Raw genomic sequence first — 20155 nt, 5'->3', positions numbered from 1 at the left:
CAAATTCAATGTAAACAACTATTATTGAGCTGTCTTAAATAATCAAAGTCTAACCAGTTTCAACAATCGTTACTAATCAGTATGATGTTGTCTCATTATCAACCTAATAAACACTTTAACATCCTTGAGTGGCCTTTGGAAAATAGTGACCAGTTCAGAGGAAAAACTCTTGAAAAATGATGACATTTTTTTTTGCCTTATTTTATCTACCATGTGTGTTATGTCAATAATTTGTTCTAAATGAGATAACGTTTGGCACATAGGTGACATTTATGCTGCACAGGTGTTTCAAGAAATGAATTAAAGATTCTATGACTCATGTATAGATTTTAATCAAAATGGACATCAGGTGATGGATAAACATTTTTTAAGAATACTGACAAGGCATTAAATTAGTGATACATGTGTAATTTAAGTTTACATTTGCTGAATATCAGTTTTATTGAAAAGTGTTGAGTGTCATTCATATTAATACTTTTGTGCAGCATCTCTTTCTATTCTGCATTGTTTTTTTCAAGAGACAATAGATATCTCTCTGTAAACATACAAGTGTGGAAATCTGCAGTGAAACAAAGGTTGCGCAATTGCCTATTGCACCTCTCCTGAACCATCATTGCTTGAATCCAAATTCAGTAACAAGGAAAAGTCCAGGATAAACAGAGAAAGACTGGAATTTTTCCTTCTCCTAGATTAGTTGCAAAAATGAAGTCTTGAGGCTTTAATCTATTCTATTATTTATTCCATAAATGGATGGGGGGTATATTTTTATGCAAATCACTTCAGACAAGGCATGAAGCCACTTGATATAAGGAGCTAAAAAAATAGTATTCAAGTCAAAAACTTGCCAAGGATAAGTGTTAAATGGAATAAATTCCGACCCAGAAAACAACAATTCTTCCTCCTTTGCAAGAAAGATCACTGATGGAATATGAATAAATATATAATATGGAATATGAAATAAAAAACAAAATAAGGGAATATATACCTTTCCTAGGAATATGAGTGAAAGTGATTCAGTAGCTCCAGGAGAATTTGAAACTGGTATGTCAAGCTCAGAATCTGTACCTGTAACCATTAATACTTTGCTACTTCTACTCCTATATTATTATTGTTATAATAATAATAATGTTACTGCTTTTGCATTATAATTCGATAATAAAAAATGCATTTTAAGTAAAAAAAAACATTATTACATAATTATGTGTCATGTCGAAATTAGTAAAACTCCCCCAAATTAAGAAAAATGATCGAATAGAAGGCCTACTAGAATTATAAGAAAAAAAAAATCGGTATTATCGTAAATTCTTTATCTTAAAACTGCACGCCTGTGGAATTGTCTTCCGTTTTCCTGCTTTCCAGTTGACTACAATATGGTTGTCTTCAAGTCCAACGTAAACAAGTCTTGATGAGCCGTTTCACTTGTTAACAAATTTACCGAATTTCCATTACTAACGATTACTATATTGTCCAATTGACTACTGTACACTCTTGACCCTTATCCTCGAGTGGTCTCTGGGCCTTGATAAGAGGTTATGCCTATGTAAAAAAAAAAATCTGCTATTTTTTAATTTGAAATCACAGAAATTAACAAAACAAGGGAGATAAGTCATACGGAATTGACTGCAATAGAAGAAAATTAACAAATACAATAAAACTACATTGTTATTATTATTTTATTTTTACTTATAATTATTTTGGGAATTTTTACTAATTTTGATATGACATGTAATTACATAACAATGTTTTTACTTAAAATACATTTATTTTGATATAATGCATAAGCATCCCTGTTTTTTTTTCATAGAACTTTCATGGAACTTTTTGACTGGTTACCGAGTAGGTAAATTCTATTCAGCTGGTTTATTTTCTTTACAAAATATATTTAAGTATTTGTAACGTTTTTTTATAAATAAGTAAATCTATCTATCTCTCTCTCTCTCTCTCTCTATATATATATATATATATATAAAAGTAGTAGTGTTTGTGTGTGCGTGTGTGTGTGTGTGTACAACTTTCCTGGGCTCACATCACTGGACCAATCATGACCAAATCTGGCATGATAATAGTCCCCCACCTAGGGCACCTAGGGATGGTGTACACCATTTTCCAAGGTGAAGATCAAAGGTCAAAGTCATAGTATATATATATATATATATATATATATATATATATATATATATATATATATATATATATATACACACACACTTTCCTACAGCCCACATCAGTGGAGTGATCATGATTTATCAAACCTGACATGATGATGGTCTCCGACCTAGAGATGATGCACACCATTTTTCAAGATCAAGGTCAAAGGTTAAGGTCGGGGGACTTTGCTAGTATAAATATAACATGAAAATTGACTTCTCAAAATTAGAACAGAGCCATATCATCAGCAGACTTTGTACATCCAAAAGGGCTCAATATCCTTTCGGATAGATTTATAACAATAATAAAGAATAAATACTGGCATTGTATTAGCACGTTACTGCAATTCCACATACCATCAAAAGTCTATTAATAAAATCTAAATGTCATTATAAATTTGATAAATAATCTGGCAACTGAATAGTACAAAATGGTCTGATATAATATTCTGCATGCTTAATGGACTTGACATCTTGCATGTGAGATGATGCCACAAAAAATAGTGAAGAAATGATGAATGTGAGAAGTGTGCAAGGCCAAACTTGCCTTCACATTTTTGCCAAGTTTCAGAAAAATGGATGGGGCAAAAGTTATGGGGTAAAAAGTGTCATTTTTTGCAATTTTGGGGCATTTGTGACCCCCTTTGAGCTCCTGGGAATGCAGAATCATAGTGAAAATGGACAAACAATGCAGTTTCACGCCTCAAGACAAATATATTTGAATTCAGCATCATGGAAAACTACTATATAGACATACATATCAAGTTCTTGAGTAATATGAAAAAGCTCCAAAAAGGCATTTTTTTTTTTAGCCCTAAAAGTCCCAGAGGGATGCAAACCAGAATTTTGCCAGGGTCATCCATACTGAATTTATATTAAGAACAATGACCTCCACATTTTCGCCAAGTTTCAGGAAAATCTAATAGATGGATCAAACGCTATGGGACAAAAAGTGTAATTTTTGGCCATTTTGGGGCATTTTTGAACTCTTTAGAGCCCCTGGGGATGCAGAATCCCAGTGTAGATGGATAATGGTGCAGTTTCAGGCCTTAACACATGTATATTTGAGTTGACCATGAAAAACCACTATATAGTCAGACATATCAAGTTTTTGTTGAGAAATATGAAAAAGAGCCACAAAAAGAGGCATTTTTAGCACTAAAAGTCCCTGGGGACACGAACCAGAATTTTGCCAGGGTCAACCATACTGGATTTATATTAAGAACAATGGGCTCCACATTTTGGCCAAATTTCAAAAAATCTAATGGATGGATCAAAAGATATGGGGCAAAATGTGTCATTTTTGGCCATTTTGGGGCATTTTTTTTTTTTTTTATTTTAAACCTCTTTTGAGCGCCTGGGGGCACAACGGGAATTTTTGTAAAAAAATTTTTTTTACTGTGCACATCTATTTAATGAAATACAATTTGTGGCAAAATTTCAGGAAAAACTAATGGACACTTATCTGGCAATAGTCCAGGCTAACGGACGCACGGACACCACTGAAATCATAGGTACGTCTCCGATAAATCGACGGGGGACCAAAAAAGTCTAATAAAGAACTCTTATGTTTAACAATATTTACTTGAGTTACATGGAAGTAGTAGTTAGCAATAAGGATGATAGAAAGTGTTGTTTTGACTGTGTTGTGTTATGTGCAGTTGAAAAAAAAATCAGCAATACTGCCTGCAACAGCAACAATGATGAGTTGCTATTATAAAGCTGGTGTTCAGACAACTCTCAAAGGATACCATGCTCCAGGTTCTGATCTCACTTGGAAGTAGAAGTTTAGGCAGCTTATTCGAGTTATGTTTGGCAAAAGATCCACTAAGAAATGCACTTTTGAGAATACATCAATTATTGGCAAAGATATGACATGTTTTTTTCCCTTTCCAAAAAGTGTCAAATTTATCCGAAACACTATCTATATGAATAGATTTTTCTTTGCATTTTAAAATTTTGTCATATATTTAGAACAGTATGTATTTGCATATATATATATATATATATATATATATATATGGAAAAATGAAAAAGGAAAACCCAAATTATTTATATTCGTTAACATTTCATCTTTATTTCAAGATTTCCTTGGAATGATTGATTTCAAGAAATAATCAAAATCAATCATCCCAAGGAAGTTTTAAAATAAAGAGCCGCTGATGAATAAAAAAATAAGTTTTTTTCCTTTTACACTTTGTCATATATATATATATATATAAAGAAATTCTTTCCTTTTTCATATTGTTCATATGCCATGTAAAAATAGTGCTTGCCCAATATTTTTTATATGAGTATTGTCTGAATTTCCGGAAATTGCTCACCTTACCGTGAGATTAAGAGATTTTATATTCCCAATTACTGCTTTACTAATAAGATAAAACAAGATGGGAATCCGATAAAATATTTAAACAGTTAAACACAGCAATAATACACCATCCTGAAATTTTAAAGTTATAAATAGGACCAACTTTTGCATTTATGCATTTAAAACATGCATAATGAGAATGTATACAGTAGTTCAGTTTTATCTGGCTAGAACTAATATTTGGTAATGAGAAAATCATAAATTCTTTAATTATATAATTTGACAGAAGATGCATCAGGAAAATTGTTCAATGATTGCATTTTCTTATTCAGATTCAGTTGAGCTAGTTTAAATGACAAACAGGAGACTAAAATCATCATATTGAAAATCAAATGAAATATAAAAATAAAAACTATTTACATAAAACATATGCACTAATAAAATAAAATTACACACATTACAATTATGAAAAAACCATTGACAAAAACATTATTACAAAAATTAAATCTATTGTTCTATAAATACAAACAATTTAAAAAGTAAAAACAACTTTTAAAATGGAAACTCTTAAAATGCAAAATATTGAAACTGAATAATGAATACTAAAAAATAGTAATAATAAATAAATATAAAAATATAAAACAAATAAAACCATAACTAATTTTCAAAATAGAAACTACAAAATTAAAAAAAAAATTAAAGCTGTTTTTAAACACAATTTTTAAAACTAAAATAAAAGTAATCTATTTAAACGATAAAAACTATTTTTCAAAATATATACAAACTTTAAACAGTACAAAATATTAAAAATATCATTTAAAAATAGATCAAGACTATTTTTAAAATACTATTTTAAACAAAGAATCAAGCAAAATACAAAGTATTTAAAAATACAATCATTTAAAAAAATGTAAAATACTTTTTTAAATCCAAAGTATTTGTAAATACAAAGTTTTTATCAATATCCAAAGTATTTTTAAAATAAAAATACTTTTTAAATACAAAACTATTTGCAACAAAAGTGTTTTAAAAAAAATATTTAACATAAACATTAAATCAAAACACAAATCAGAGACTAAAATTATAAACAAAAACATTAAGTTCATAAACAATAATAGAATTTATTAAAAATATTTAAATTTTGAATCTAGACACAAAATAATAAAAAAAAATTTAAAAAAGAAAGAAAAAATAACATTTATTTTTGCTTCATGAACATTTCAAATATTTTTCCTGGCAATTATTTATTAATAATTATCCATAATCCTTAATGTTATGATTTTTTTTAATATATAGCATAGCATACAATTTTTAAAGTTATAATTTATGCATAGATTCCAACATTACACTTGCTTTTATTCTCTTAGTAGACAATTTTCAAATGTAACTTCTACCATGATTGAGTTCACAGTTGAATTGAAATAATTTAAGTAAAAATCAAACTGCAATAGAAGCAACATTTGATGATTGTTTCTTAAAAGCATAGAACCTTGTGCAATGTTGCAATATCTTATTACTTTTCACCAGCAATCTGGTTAAATATTGAGTCTAAAATTTTTTGGATATGCCCACACCATAGAATATATATACATAGTCAAATTTTCAGAATTAAAGCTCAATAAATATTATTTTTTAACTACATAGTATGTATAAATAAAGATTAAATTCCAGTACATAAAGGTTACATTAAATAAAGTAAATAAAAGTTAGATACCAGTAAATAAAGATTAGATTAATTTCTGAAAGTATCCTTTCTTGATGGACGGTTTTGTTATCCACTTAGACAACCAACATAAAGATTCTTAGTAGAAAGGTATAACAAAAACATCAAAAAATAAAAAAACAAAAAATTATAAAACCCACATCACCAGAGCAAATTTAATTAGTTAACATTTATTTTGAGGAATGCCATATCTAAAATGCCGTAAATTTGTTAATGAAATTGAACATTATGCACAAGATGTGTGAGTGTGTGTATAAAATACCACTCATGGAATCATTAATAAAATTCATAATCCTTTCTGCAATACAACCATGTTTAACACAAATAAACTTTTGTGTATGTTTGACTTGTCCACCAAGGTTCAGTTATGAATGTCCAACAGTCTTTGTTTTATTGCTATTCAATAATAAACACACCTGAATATGATGTGCAAAATTGTCAATAAATCTGACACACTCCTCTCATTTGATTTTTGATGGACCTCTACAGTTAAAGAATAGTTTGGTGATTGTTTTCATAGACATTAACCTTGATATAACCTCACAAAATCTGAGAGGAGGGAGTAAAATCCAGTGAGTGATCCATTCAGGATCATAATTTCCACAAATGAAATGATCGATAAAGTGTTGTTGCATATAATTAAAAAGCGATAAAGAATAGATTGTTACCCATTTGTAACTGACCTTTGATGGACAAATTAAACTGAGACTCAAGTTTATTTGTATCATAAATGGTTGGATTGCATAAAGGATGGTGCAGTTTATTAAGAACTTGATGCATAAGATTTTTAGTGTGTGGAGGCGGGTGGGGAAATCACCCAATCTATAGATAATAATAAATTCTAAAAAAAAAAGAGAAAACAGATCAAACCAGGTGCTAAATGATCACCTGCAAGTAGTCATTTCTGTCTCAGAATTTAATTGCACTTCAGTGGCGAAAAATATTTTTCTCCCTGCTTTATACTCTTTCTTTATCTATCCTGGTTCTTATTTACTTGCCTCCCCACAAGGATAAAGTTAGACATGAAGTTGATTTTTAATGGGCAGAGAAAAATTCAACTAAAAGCGAACTCTGGATTGGAACAGAAATAAAAATTGTTTGAGTCTAGAAGGACCTCTCCTTCATTGAACAAAGACAGAAAAAAATGCAGTGCAGCACTAGAACAGATATTACACTCTGCTCCTAACCATAAGGCAAGGAAATTTCGTCCCACTTAACCTTGATAATAATGATAAATGATTTCAAAAATGATCAGAAAAAGTTCTTAAAAGAAATAAACTAGTGCTGTTGTGTTAAAAAAATAAATAACAAATATAAATGACTAGAAGTTCAGCTCAGCTTTGCTCGGGCCTTATGTACTGTTCATAACTTTATGTGCATTATATATATATATATATATATATATATATATATATATATATATATTAAACAATTGGACTCATGTCCAGGTAACCGAAGTTTGATCCATGTTCAAGGAACCTACATCTAAAATTTAAAGTGTTTACATCCAAAATTGGCGTAGGAGTTTGGTAGAGTTTTTAAAGGTCAAATTGTTGAACTTTGACCCCTTAACAGTCAAATTTCTGGCCAAAAACCAATCAAAAAGATTTTCCCAAATCTCAATAGCCCTTATGTCAAATCTCGAGTCTGTAGACTGAAAATTGACAGAGTAATTTGGTAGGGAAATATACAAACACACACACAGACAATTTCACTTTTATAGATATACTAGCGGGGGGGGGGACGACCCGGCGATGCCCGGGTGTGGGGGGGGGAGATAATAATAAAAAAAATGTTTTGGTAGGTAAGTATGAGAATCGGACCTGTACCCTTGAGTTGGAAATTAATGTGTGAAAAAAAACCGTGCTACGTTAACCATTGAGCCACGGCGACAGACAACGTTAAGCAGGTTATTTAACTATAAAAATATAAAATAAAAGTTAACTCTGCTGCTTCCATTTGACCTAATTAAGAAGGTCAAATAGAAGTTACGCAGCGTTTGGGTTTGTTTACCCAAATTTAACTGTTTCTTCCTCCAACAGATGTTGGGGAGGGGGAAAGCAACTCCCAATTGTCCCGTTGAATAGCAACTGTCTGATCAAAGCTGATTGCTTCTGGACGTTTTTCCCGGCGCAATGCCGAAGACGTCGTTTGAGTTTAGTTTCACTTTATTTATACTAAAAAGCCCAATCAACACGCGAGAAGCCAAAATAGCAATAATTTTGTAAAAATTGACGTAAATAAATCTATACGCTACGCGCTTTTCTAATTCCTAGATATTATTATATAGGACCTATATACACAGTTGCAAGCGATAGTAACGAACTCGGGACCGTGTGCGAAAAAAGCCTTTTGAAGACAAACACAAAATGGTCACACACATTTTGCCTTTTATATATATAGACTAGCGGGGGGTACCCAGCGATACCCGGGTGTCTTGAGGTAAATCAAAACTCCGGGGTGGGGGGGTGGGGGGTAAATAATAATAAAAAAAAAATGTTTTGGTCGGTAAGTATGAGAATCGAACCCGTACCCTTGAGTTGGAAATTAATGTGTGAAAAAAAAAAAAAACGTGCTACGTTAACCATTGAGCCACGGCGACAGACAACATTAAGCAGGTTATTTAACTATAAAAACAGGCGTGCGCAATAAAAGTTAACTCTGCTGCTTCCATTTGACCTAATTAAGAAGGTCAAATAGAAGCCACACAGCGTTTGGGTTAGTTTACCCAAATTTAACTGTTTCTTTCCCCAACAGATGTTGGGGAGGGTGAAAGCAGCTCCCAATTGTCCAGATATTGTCCAGATTGAATAGCAACTGTCAAAGCTGATTGCTCCTGGACGTTTTTCCCGGCGCAATGCCGAAGACGTCGTTTAAGTTTAGTTTCACTTTATTTATACTAAAAAGCCCAATCAACACGTGAGAAGCCAAAATAGCAATAATTTTGCAAAAATCGACGTAAATAAATCTATATGCTACGCGCTTTCCTAATTCCTAGATATTATTATATAGGACCTATATACACGGTTGTAAGCGATAGTAACGAACCCGGGACCGTGTGCGAGAAAAGCCTTTTGAAGACATACACGAAATGGTCACACACATTTTGCCTTTTATATATATATAGATAGATAATACTAATTATAAGTTCTAAGGTTATATTGACCAAAGCATTATGAGAATAACCATGAAGATGTGAACAGTAGTCCGAATGGGTAAGCTGATCTATCCATTTCAGGAATAAATGGACTCACCCAAAGGCAATAAATGCAACGATCCATAGCAATCATAGCATCTACTTCTGTAACATATTTTTGTTAATACACTTTTTTTGCTAATTATCGCATTACATTTGCCTTGATTATTACTGGCCTGCAAGGCCACAACACTTAATAACATTCAGAAATTATAAACACATAAAACACCTCAAACCATTTTATTATTTTATTTTTGGAATCCTTCGAGATGAGGCTTCATAATTTGTGCATTCATTCTTTTTGCAGACTGTTATTCTCATCTTCATAATTGTGTCTCTATAGTTCCAGGTGAACATTGTCTGAAGATAGCGGTTTCAATCCTATGAAAGCAGGCTAGAGGATTAGTTGGCCAAAATGTGGTGATACAACAACTATGGAAGGCAGTAATTACTGGGGATAAGTTACAAGACTCAGCATTCCTATCCCCTCACGGATAATCACCTGAAGTAAGCCAGAGGATGAGTTGGTCAAAACCTGGTGAAATAACAATAACAACTATCAAAATGAAGATAACAGTCTGCAAAAAGGGTGAATGCACACCTCAAATCAATTTATAAATGTTTTTCCTTGAAATAAGAAATCTGGAAATTATGAACATATGTCATGCTCCATAAACACAAGTGTTCTGTGCAAAATCTAAAAAAATCAAAAGAAAATGAGATGCAAAATATACAAGTGAACATTTTGCAATTTCAATAAAACAAATGTAAAAAAAGAAAAATAGACAAGAGATATATTCTTTTTTGAAATTCAATGGAGAATAATCTGTGAATAAAGAAAAAAAAACGATATGCATGTTTAAGAAAATATTTGAATAGAGATACTCACAGAAGAATGGAGAATGAGGGAAAAGAAAAAATTGTTTACGTAAACTATTTAAAACATATAACAAAATAGTCAATTTATACCTAGCTGGAAGCGACTGAATCTTCGTTTAGGTGTATTCGCTCCTGATGGAGGATCATCTTCACTGGCAGACATGCTCAGACGTGATCCTTGTTTTCCATAAGAACTGTCTTCGATAATTTCAGAATCGCTTGCTGTCGAGTAGGGTATCACTAATGGCTACAATTAAAGAAAGAAAAAAAAGAATCCATTCAAATATGGTAAAAACTTGGGGTTGGTGGTCGGGTGGAGGGAGGGTATGTTCTCTTGCTCAAGAAATAATAAAATCAACGTTTATTAAATATGAGAATGAAATACATTGCAAATGAAATACATGATAACATTCAATATTAAATACTGCCACAGAATTTTTTTTGCCTATGACATAATTTGTACAGTAGATAATTCTGCAAAAATCAGAAATGAAATTAATTTTCCTAAATTTTTGACATGAGGATTGATTATTCATATTATTTGGATTATTCAGACTACTGTTCTCATCGTCAATATTATTTTCACAAGGCTCCGGTGTATTTTGTCAAACTCAGGTCTCTTTCTGTCAGACTCATTAATCTGCACAGAATTTCAAATGGAAATCTTTATTTAATACATGAGGGATAGCATGTGCTAATACTGTCAGCCACGATGAGGTAGAAATCTGAAGGATTTCACAATTGTATTCTTAGTATCGCTCGCACTGAGGATTAAACCTTCAACCTTCAGAATACACTACAGGTGTTTGCAGACAATTCTAGTAAGAATTTTGAAAGGTTATGGTAATCAACAATAGATAACCAGAGGTTGTGGTAATCTGAAAAAGACCACCAGAGGCTTGTTGATTGTTGTTGTTGTGTTGTGTCAGCATTCACTGTGGGTCGGTTGAGCTGGCTCCTCCAACTGAATTCTCAGCATCTAGTATAGACACCACCCAGACACATCAATTTGAAGCTGCGGTCGATATCAGGTCCAGCCATTCATGATTCCAGTGGTGTACTCTGTGGAGGTGAGAACACAGGATCAGATTGGCATCTTGCTGCAATGGTCAGCTGAAACAGATTTTCAGCTGACCATTGCATTGTTTCTTCCAACTCTCGAGTGGGACTGGGTTGATGGTGACATAGACGACGTCATCTAGTTGCTGGTGCAGAGTGTGACCAAACCATTGGAGACGTCTCGAAAGGAGGGTCTGTTTGAAGGATGATATCTAGCAGAGGAGACAGATGGTGGTGTTTGGGATGAATTGGTGCCAGTAAAGCCGAAGGATGCAGTGTAGACATTGGTGATCAAAAACTTCCAGCCTGCGCAGGTCACAAACTCGTACTGGCCAGGTTTTGTATCCACATAAAAGAATATTGTGGACTAGAGCTTGGTATATTTAAATTTTTGTAGCGAGTCTGATTTCATTTCTGGAGCAAAGTCGGGTATGAAGGCAGCAAAAGGCAACATAGGCACTGTTGATACGGTTGCTAATATCCTCTTCACCTTGCAAGGACCCGTGGTGCAGAGGTTAGAGTATTTGGAAAAATCAATTGTAAGAAAGTGATATTCTCCTGAGGTTGAAGGTTCAATCCTCAGTGTGTGCGACCGAAAAATACAATTGCGAATTACTTAGGACTTCTATCCAGTCATGGTCGACAGAACAAGAGTATGCTACCCCCGTGAAGTAAATAAAGAGTCCCACTCGAAATGCAATCCAAATTCCCAGGTTCGACAGAAACATTCCCGAGTTCAACAAGAAACACATGAAGAAGGTCAGAGGTTACATCGACCGAAACGTTGTGAAAATCACATTCAAGATGAGAACAGTAGTCCAATGAACCCAAATCATACAGATAACCAGAAGTTATAATATTCTGCAAGAGATAAACAGAGTTTTAGTAAATTGCAAGAGATCACCATAGATTATGGTAATCTGCAGAAACACCAAAGATTACGGTAATCTACAAGAGATCATGAGATTATGGTAATCTGCAAGAGATCACCAGAGTTTTAGTAAATTGCAAGAGATCACCAGCAGTAATGGTAATCTGCAAAAGATCACGAGAGATTATGGTAATCTGCAAAAGATCATTAGAGATCATGGTAATCTGCAAGAAATCACCAGAGATCATGGTAATCTGCAAGAAATCACCAGAGATTATGGTAATTTGCAAGAGACCACCAAATACTATTATCTGCTAGAAATTATCAAAAACTATGATAATCTTTTGGAGATTATCAGACTCTATTGTAACTTTCTATAATAATGTTCTAGAGATCACCATAAGTTATAATACTCTACTATAGATCACTAATGATTATTATATTCTGTAAGAGTTCATTAGAATTTATAATAGTACTATATAGAATATATGCTGTTAAATTCAAATGATAAATAAATGCAAATGTTTTAGATTGATATAATAAAATAACTAAATGCATAAAATTTTCTCAGGTGGAGAGTTTTTAATTTGAAGTAATGTTAATAACTGCTTCAGAAAATTTCTTAGATTATTGTTTGCAGAACCACTAGCATGATAGTTTTTCCCTATAGCAAAGGAATTCAAAAAAATAAAATTGAAAAAAAAAAAAAATACATTATATCAAAATTGATCCTTTTCTCCTAGTCAAATAAAAGACTGGTTTTTAAAAAAATAAATATAATATTTTTTTGATGCAGAAAATATTTTGTTGGAATTCTTGACTGTTTATTAGTTCCACAGTAATTTCACATTTCACTATATTAAAAGTTGGGTTTTTTTTTCCTATATGAATATATTACAGATCTTACCTTTTTAACTTTCTTTCTAAATATTGACCGTCGTGATTTCATAACTGGCACTAAGTCTTCATGAGCACTCATACTAGAAGACTTGTTCCAGTCTCTTTCATCACCACTATCAGATGTGCCCGATGTAGTACGTCTGTAACAGAAAAATCAAAATATTTTAATCAATAATATTAATGGGTTCATTTAAGTAATATGAAATCAGAGATTAGTAAATAGAGTTCTGCAAAGAGTAATTTCTTTGTAGTTATTTAAAAAAAATTTTTTTTCAAATTCAATTTTCACCCCAAACAAGGCACAGTATCACTTTGAAGTAGGGGGCTACTATCGGGGATATAATTTGCAGGGGCATTATGAAGGGAGATGAGTAGCAAGATTTGTTCACATTACACTTGAACTTCTGCATATCAGTACAGTTGGGAAAGCAGAATTCTGGAAGGGAGTTCCAAAGACTTGCAGTTTTGGGGAAGAAACTATTGGAGTAAAAGACTTTCTTACACCTAGGGATCTCTACTATAAAGACGTGGGACTTAGTTGCTTGTCGGAGGTAGTCACGTCGAGGAGGTACGTGCTTGCAGTTCGTCAGAGCATTTACCATTAAAGTATTTGTAGAACAGGCAGAGGGATGCAACATTTCGTCGATGGGAAAGAGGCTGAAGCCTAGATGACAGTTCAGTACCTATCAGGTTAGCGACTCTCTTTTGAACCTTGTCCAGGAGTGAGAGACAAGCAGCAGATGAACCAGCCCAAATGTGACAACAGTACTCCATACATGGACGAATGGTAGCCTTATAGAGGTAAAGGATATTTTCAGGCGTAAGTAATTTTCTAGCATGGTAGAGAGAACCTACCTTCTTTGCAACAGCCTTGGCAATGCTCTCAATGTATCTATTTCAGTTCATGTTCCCTGTAAACGTTAGGCCGAGGAGTTTAAAAGAAGTACTTTCAGACAATGTGTTCTTGGCCATTGCTATTGGTGGTAGAGAAGGTTTCTTGTAGTTATTGAAGGAAACAAGCTTAATCTTGGCAGCATTGAATGTGACCATCCATTTTTGTCCGCATTCCACTACAAATTGGAGGTCATCCTCTAGTGTTTCTGCCATTTCTTTAGATATGTGTTCATTTGTTTTTGCCTCATGCCTGTTATAGAGAGTGGTGTCATCAGCAAATATATCCATCTCTAAAACAATTTTATCAGGGAGGTCATTTATGAATATCAGGAATAATAAAAGTCCAAGGATAGACCCCTGAGGTACTTCTGCATTTATACCATATTGTTTAGAGGTATGACCATCGAGGACAACTTGGATTTTTCTCTTACTTAAGAAGGATTTAATTACATCATGTATTCTTCCAGTGATACCATATGATCTAATTTTCCTTAGAAGACCATCGTGCCATACCCTGTCAAAAGCCTTAGATATATCAAGAACTACCGCTCTACCCTCCCCTGTTTTGTCCAGTGAACGGTATATATATTCAGAGACTACAGTTAAGATATCTGCTGTTGAACGGGCTTCTTAAATCCATATTGTTTGTAAGGAGTTTAGCAGCTGTTAGGTGTTGAACTAGGGCTTGATTAACTAAGGACTCAAATATTTTGGCGAAAAGCGGGAGGAGGCTAATGGGGTGATAATTTAATGGGTCAGTTCTTTCACCAGAATTCTTGAAGACTGGTACCACAAAAGCGGTTTTTCAGCAGTCAGGAAAGCAAGATTCGTTACGGCATTTATTATAAAGTTTGGAAAGAACTGGAGCAACCTCAGCAGAGCATTTTTTTGATAGCACAGCTGGGATGAGATCTGGTCCACATACTTTTGAGGTGTCTAGGTTTTTTATGATACCATGTACCTGAGAAGGGGTGATTTTCAAATCGTCTAGTGTGGCGTCTGTCCGCAAAGGAAAGTCGGGGAGGGAGTGGTGTGCTGAATCTAGTGTGGAGTTTGAGGTAAACTGACTGGCAAGCAGATTAGCCTTGTCGATTGCCGTGCAAGCAATCTCATGATTGTTTGATAGTGGGGGAATTGTCGACTGCCCATTATTTACTACACTGTTGTAGATTTTCCGAAAATCACGGGTTCCTAATTTCAGTACTTCGATGCGTTTTCTGGTGATTTCAGTGTAATCTGTCTTAGCTATTGCTATTACTATCTTACAATTATTTCTAGCTTCTATATACTTCTGTCTGTTTGAACTGGACTTATGTCGGTTGAATCTGCGGAACGCAGCTGCATAAGCAGAAGTAAACCACTGGGGAGAGTGGGGCTTGCTAAAGAATTTCTGTGTGGGAACATGTGCTTTAATTGCAGTTTTGAACCATTCAGTGGTCTCATTTGCATACTGTTCCGCTAGAAGAGAAAAGATATTTTGCCATAGGCATCTCTGATGAGTTCTCTGATGGCTTCCCAGTCAACCTTCTTTTTTAATTGGTGTGTATGTATATATATTTAAATAAACATTTTTATATCACTACATGATATTTTAAATATAAATAAAAAATATACCTTGCTCTATTTATTATTGATCACTCTTATATAAACCTCGCTAAATTCATTAGTTTTTATCTTTGAATATTCATAATCTAAAATAAGAATTTTAGATATATATCTATATAATTATAAAACTCTGTGGGCCATCCGGACTTGCTTGAATCTTGTCTCTGACGATCGGGCAATTTAATCTTTTAAAAAGGAGATGACAGGCGAATTTATATAAATCAGAGATGCCCCATAGGGAAATAACTTTTCTTTTCCTGTAGAACAATGTGCAAATGAAACCTCTGAATGGTTCAAAATAGCAATTAAAACACATATTCCTACACAGAAATTCTATAGCAAACCCCACTCTCCCCAATGGTTTACTTCTACTTGTACAGCTGCCATTGCTCAGAGACAAAATGTATACCACAGGTTTATCAGGGATGAGTCCAGTACAAACAGACAAAAGTTTATAGAAGTTAGAAGTAATTGTAAGAAAGAAGTAGCGACAGCTAAAAAAGAATACACTGAAACCACCAGAAAATGCATTTAAGCACGGAAATAAGGAACTTGTGATTTCTGGAAAATCTACAACAGTGTGGTAAATAATGGGCAATCAACAATTCCTCCACTATCACACAATCATGAAGTTGTACAGCAACAGAGAAAACTTACATGCTTGCCCGTCAGTTTGCCTCAAACTCTACTTTGGACCCAGCAAACCACACCCTCCCTGATTTTCCTTTGCAGAGTGAAACCATACTAGATGATCTGAAAATCACCCCTTCTCAAGTACATGATATCATAAAAAACCTAGACACCTCAAAAGTATATGGACCTGATCTCACCCTGGCTGTACTATTAGAAAAATGCTCCGCTGAGGTTGCTCTAGTTCTCTCCAAACTTTTCAACAAGTGCCTTAATGAATCATGCTTTCCTGACTGCTGGAAAACCGCTTCTGTGGTACCAGTTTATAAGAATTCTGGTGAAAGAACTGATCCATTAAATTATCACCCCATTAGTCTCCTCCCACTTTTCACAAAAATATTTGAGTCCATAATTAATCAAGCTCAAATCCACCACCTTACAGTTACTAAACTTCTGTCCGACCATCAATATGGATTTAACCAAGCCCATCTTACTGCAGATATTCTAACTGTAATCTCTGAACGTATATACCATGCACTGGATAAGGTAGGGGAGAGCAGTAGCCTTAGATGTATCTTTTGACAGGGTATGGCACGATGGTCTTCTCATGAAAATAAGATCCTATGGTATAACTGAATGAATACTTAACATAATTAAATCCTTCCTAAATAAGAGAAGAATCCAGGTTGTCCTCGATGGAGCATTGTTGTCACATTTGGGCTGGTGCATTTGCTATTAGTCTCTCACTCCTGGACAGGATTCAAAAGAGAGTCGCCAATCTGATAGGTCCTGAACTGTCATCTAAGCTTCAACCTCTGTCTGATCGACGAAATGTTGCATCCATCTGCCTGTTTTACAAGTATTTTAATGGTGGATGCTCCAACGAGTACAAGCCCCTGTACCCCCTCGATGTAAATACCCCGACAAACCCGACAAGCAGCAAAGTCTCACCCCTACATCGTAGAGATCCCTAGATATAAGAAAGCCTTCTACTCTAATAGTTCTTTCCTCAGAACTGCTAGATTTTGGAATTCCCTTCCGGGTTCCTGCTTCCCCAACTCTACTGACATGCAGAAGTTTGAGTGCAACGGGAACAGACATCTTGCTGCTCATGTCCCTGATAGTAGCCCCTACATCAAAGTAGCACTGTGTCTTGTTTGGGGTGAAAATGTAATAAAATTTATATATATATATATATATGTGTGTGTGTGTATAGTTCAGAGACTAAGGAATGAAGGTGGAAAGTTGTATATTTTGATGAGTCTGTAGACTTGAAACTTGATATATAGGCTAAGTTGACAATAGTATAGACCATTCCGCACACAGGTAAGTTTTATATATTAGAAGAATATTAGTCCTAGGACAAATAAAATAAATTCTTTGAGCATAACAGTTTATCACCATTTTCATGTCCTCTTATGAAAATTAAAATGAAGATGTAATAATGCTAAACCTGATGTGTAGAATTTTTTATATAAATTTTGATCAAAATTCATTACATTTAATTCAAGAAAATGTCTGAAATTAAACACTTAAGCTATGGTTATCTAAAAAAATTGAAATTTAGGGAATCTTATTTCATTGATATCTATTAACTATGGATGAAATTCAATGCAAATCTGACATCATGAATGGGAAGTCACGTCCATATTATGACCCCTAAAAGCCTTTTTAACATACTCCAAAGAAAGTGAAATTATTAACTGATGTCTTATATGCATTGTTACAATTTCACAAAAGTTGCAGTTTTCTGAATTTCCAACAAGGCTTCCACACTCCGTTTTATACTCTTTACATAAAATTAAATTAAAACAAAATATAGCCCACATAAGGAGCCCTTATAACTAATAGCTATATTCCAACATTCATAATAATGAAATCAATCCTGTGCATACAAATGCATAAATATATATACATACCTAACTTTATATAAAGAGATATTCTTGACTGCAACTCTAGAATCTTGGTTATTATATCGTCAATAAGAAATAATTTTGAAAATCAGACAACTTTCAAAGTTTATGTCTAGAAATATCTACAATAGTTTTTGTTTTTTTTGTTTAATGACATACCAATCCATTGAATGCTTATTTTGATGTATTATTTGGATTATATAAACTATGATTCTCATCTCAAGTTTTATTCTCACAACATTTCAGCCGATGTAACTTGTAATCTTCTTCATATATATCTTGTCCAACTAAGAAATTTTTCTGTTGAACTCAAGAATCTGCATGGAATTTCAAATGGAGTAGTTTGATAGAGACTGTTCCGCACAAAGGCAGACAAGGTCACTTTATATATATATATATATATATTTCTGTAAAAATCAATCCTTATTTAAGAAGCTCAATGTAATTACAGAGCAATATAGAGAATAAATGACAAAAAGTTATATTCCAAAATTCATGATGTTGACCATCTTATAATTTATTCCTTTAATTCAGTTGACTTATACAATTCTTGACAGTATCTGTTTCATAGCGCAAAATCAATCACTTAATTATTATATCAATCAGTGAATCTATTATGCCCTTAACTCATCAGAAGAAATAGCAACAATCAATCCGTCAAAAGGAAATGAAGTGTGATTTGACATGATTAAAATCCGAAAATTGGAAGAGAAGCTAAAAACACCTTTTTTATTTTTCCATTACGCCATTTTGAATTTTTATCAAACAAAGTCATTAAACCCAACTATTCGTACTAACAATTTTAATTAATTTATGAATCTTCTACCAAAATGTTCTATTTAATAATTAGTAAATTTATTAATTCTAATTTGTGTATACATACTTATGAAAATAATATCAATAAATTATAATGTTTGTATAATAAACAGATTATATATATATATATATATATATATATATATATATATATATATAGTCTGTTTATTATACAAACATTATTGGTTACATATGTGCATACACGTTTCAGTGGAATTCCAATTCAAAAAGGAGTGATATTAAGCAATATTTTTTTGGTCTGATAAAGTGGTTTCTTTGAATTAGGATTCCACTGAAACATGTATTCACATATGTAACCAATAATGTTTGTATAAAAACAGACTATATACCAGCTCTGTCTTCCATTAAGCACTCTTTAATAATCATGCGGATTTAATTGGATTTACATCTAGGAAACCAATCTATACAACAATTATACACAGACAAGTACTGATCCATAGTAATAAATAGTAAGATTGTACATCTAAAAAACAAGAATAGGTTTAAGGCTCACAAAATTCATACTAGAATTGTTTGCAAGGACACGTGGTATAACTTAAAAGTCCTAAGTAAAATTCAGTTCTATATGAAGGTCAAAAGTTCAAGACACACCTGAAAAAGGTTGGAGGTTACATTGGCCTCAACATTGTGAAAACAGCAATCCGAATAATCCAAATTATCAAATTCAGAAACTTACATTAATACGTCACACATTATGATCATTATACTAAATTTAGATCTGAATAGTCACATATGAAGTATTAAACTTAATATTTTCCTTCATCATTACATAAACCAAAATCTTTATGATTCCCAGACTGAAATAAAAGCCCAAGCTGTTACCGAAAGCTTGAGTTGTGAACGAATCAATATTTCTACTAAAAGATCTATAAAAGAATTCAAGTTTCATATTTTCCATCCACTCACCTTACAGATAATGGGGTTCCTCTGATTCCCTTTTCACTCGGTCTGTTTTTGGTGGGCATTTTTTTCTTCCGTAATCTTTCCAATGAGTCTAGCAGCCCACTAAGTGCTACGCGACGCAAGGTACCACCATGAGCTTCTTTAACGTGTGATATCAACTGCCGCACATCACAGAATAAGCTCTGCAAAAAATTTTTTTAAATATTACATCTCGATTAACAGTAATTATTTTCAAACATTGTAAATCTACAGATGTTATCTAAATTATCAGCAGGAAATCAAAAGTAAAA

At 33.1% G+C, this 20155-nt stretch overlaps 1 protein-coding gene across 2 annotated transcripts in view; it reads right to left on the bottom strand.

Annotated features, from left to right (window-relative positions):
- Positions 1–20155, bottom strand: part of LOC145286230 (protein unc-80 homolog) — a 542234-nt gene that overhangs the window by 409705 nt on the left and 112374 nt on the right. For both annotated transcript variants that reach the window (XM_080135050.1, XM_080135051.1), the window contains exons 6-8: positions 19869–20047; positions 13091–13223; positions 10344–10500 (exon numbers count right to left, since the gene is read on the bottom strand). In XM_080135050.1, the coding sequence (XP_079991176.1) occupies positions 10344–10500; positions 13091–13223; positions 19869–20047 (469 nt within the window). The remainder of the gene's footprint in view (positions 1–10343; positions 10501–13090; positions 13224–19868; positions 20048–20155) is intronic.

This window comes from Euprymna scolopes, chromosome 10, assembly GCF_053919585.1.
Source record: "Euprymna scolopes isolate OS-2025 chromosome 10, ASM5391958v1, whole genome shotgun sequence".
In the NCBI taxonomy this organism is placed as follows: domain Eukaryota; kingdom Metazoa; phylum Mollusca; class Cephalopoda; order Sepiida; family Sepiolidae; genus Euprymna; species Euprymna scolopes.
The sequence above is the reverse complement of the archived record's forward strand: the minus strand, read 5'-3'. Positions and strand labels throughout refer to the sequence as shown.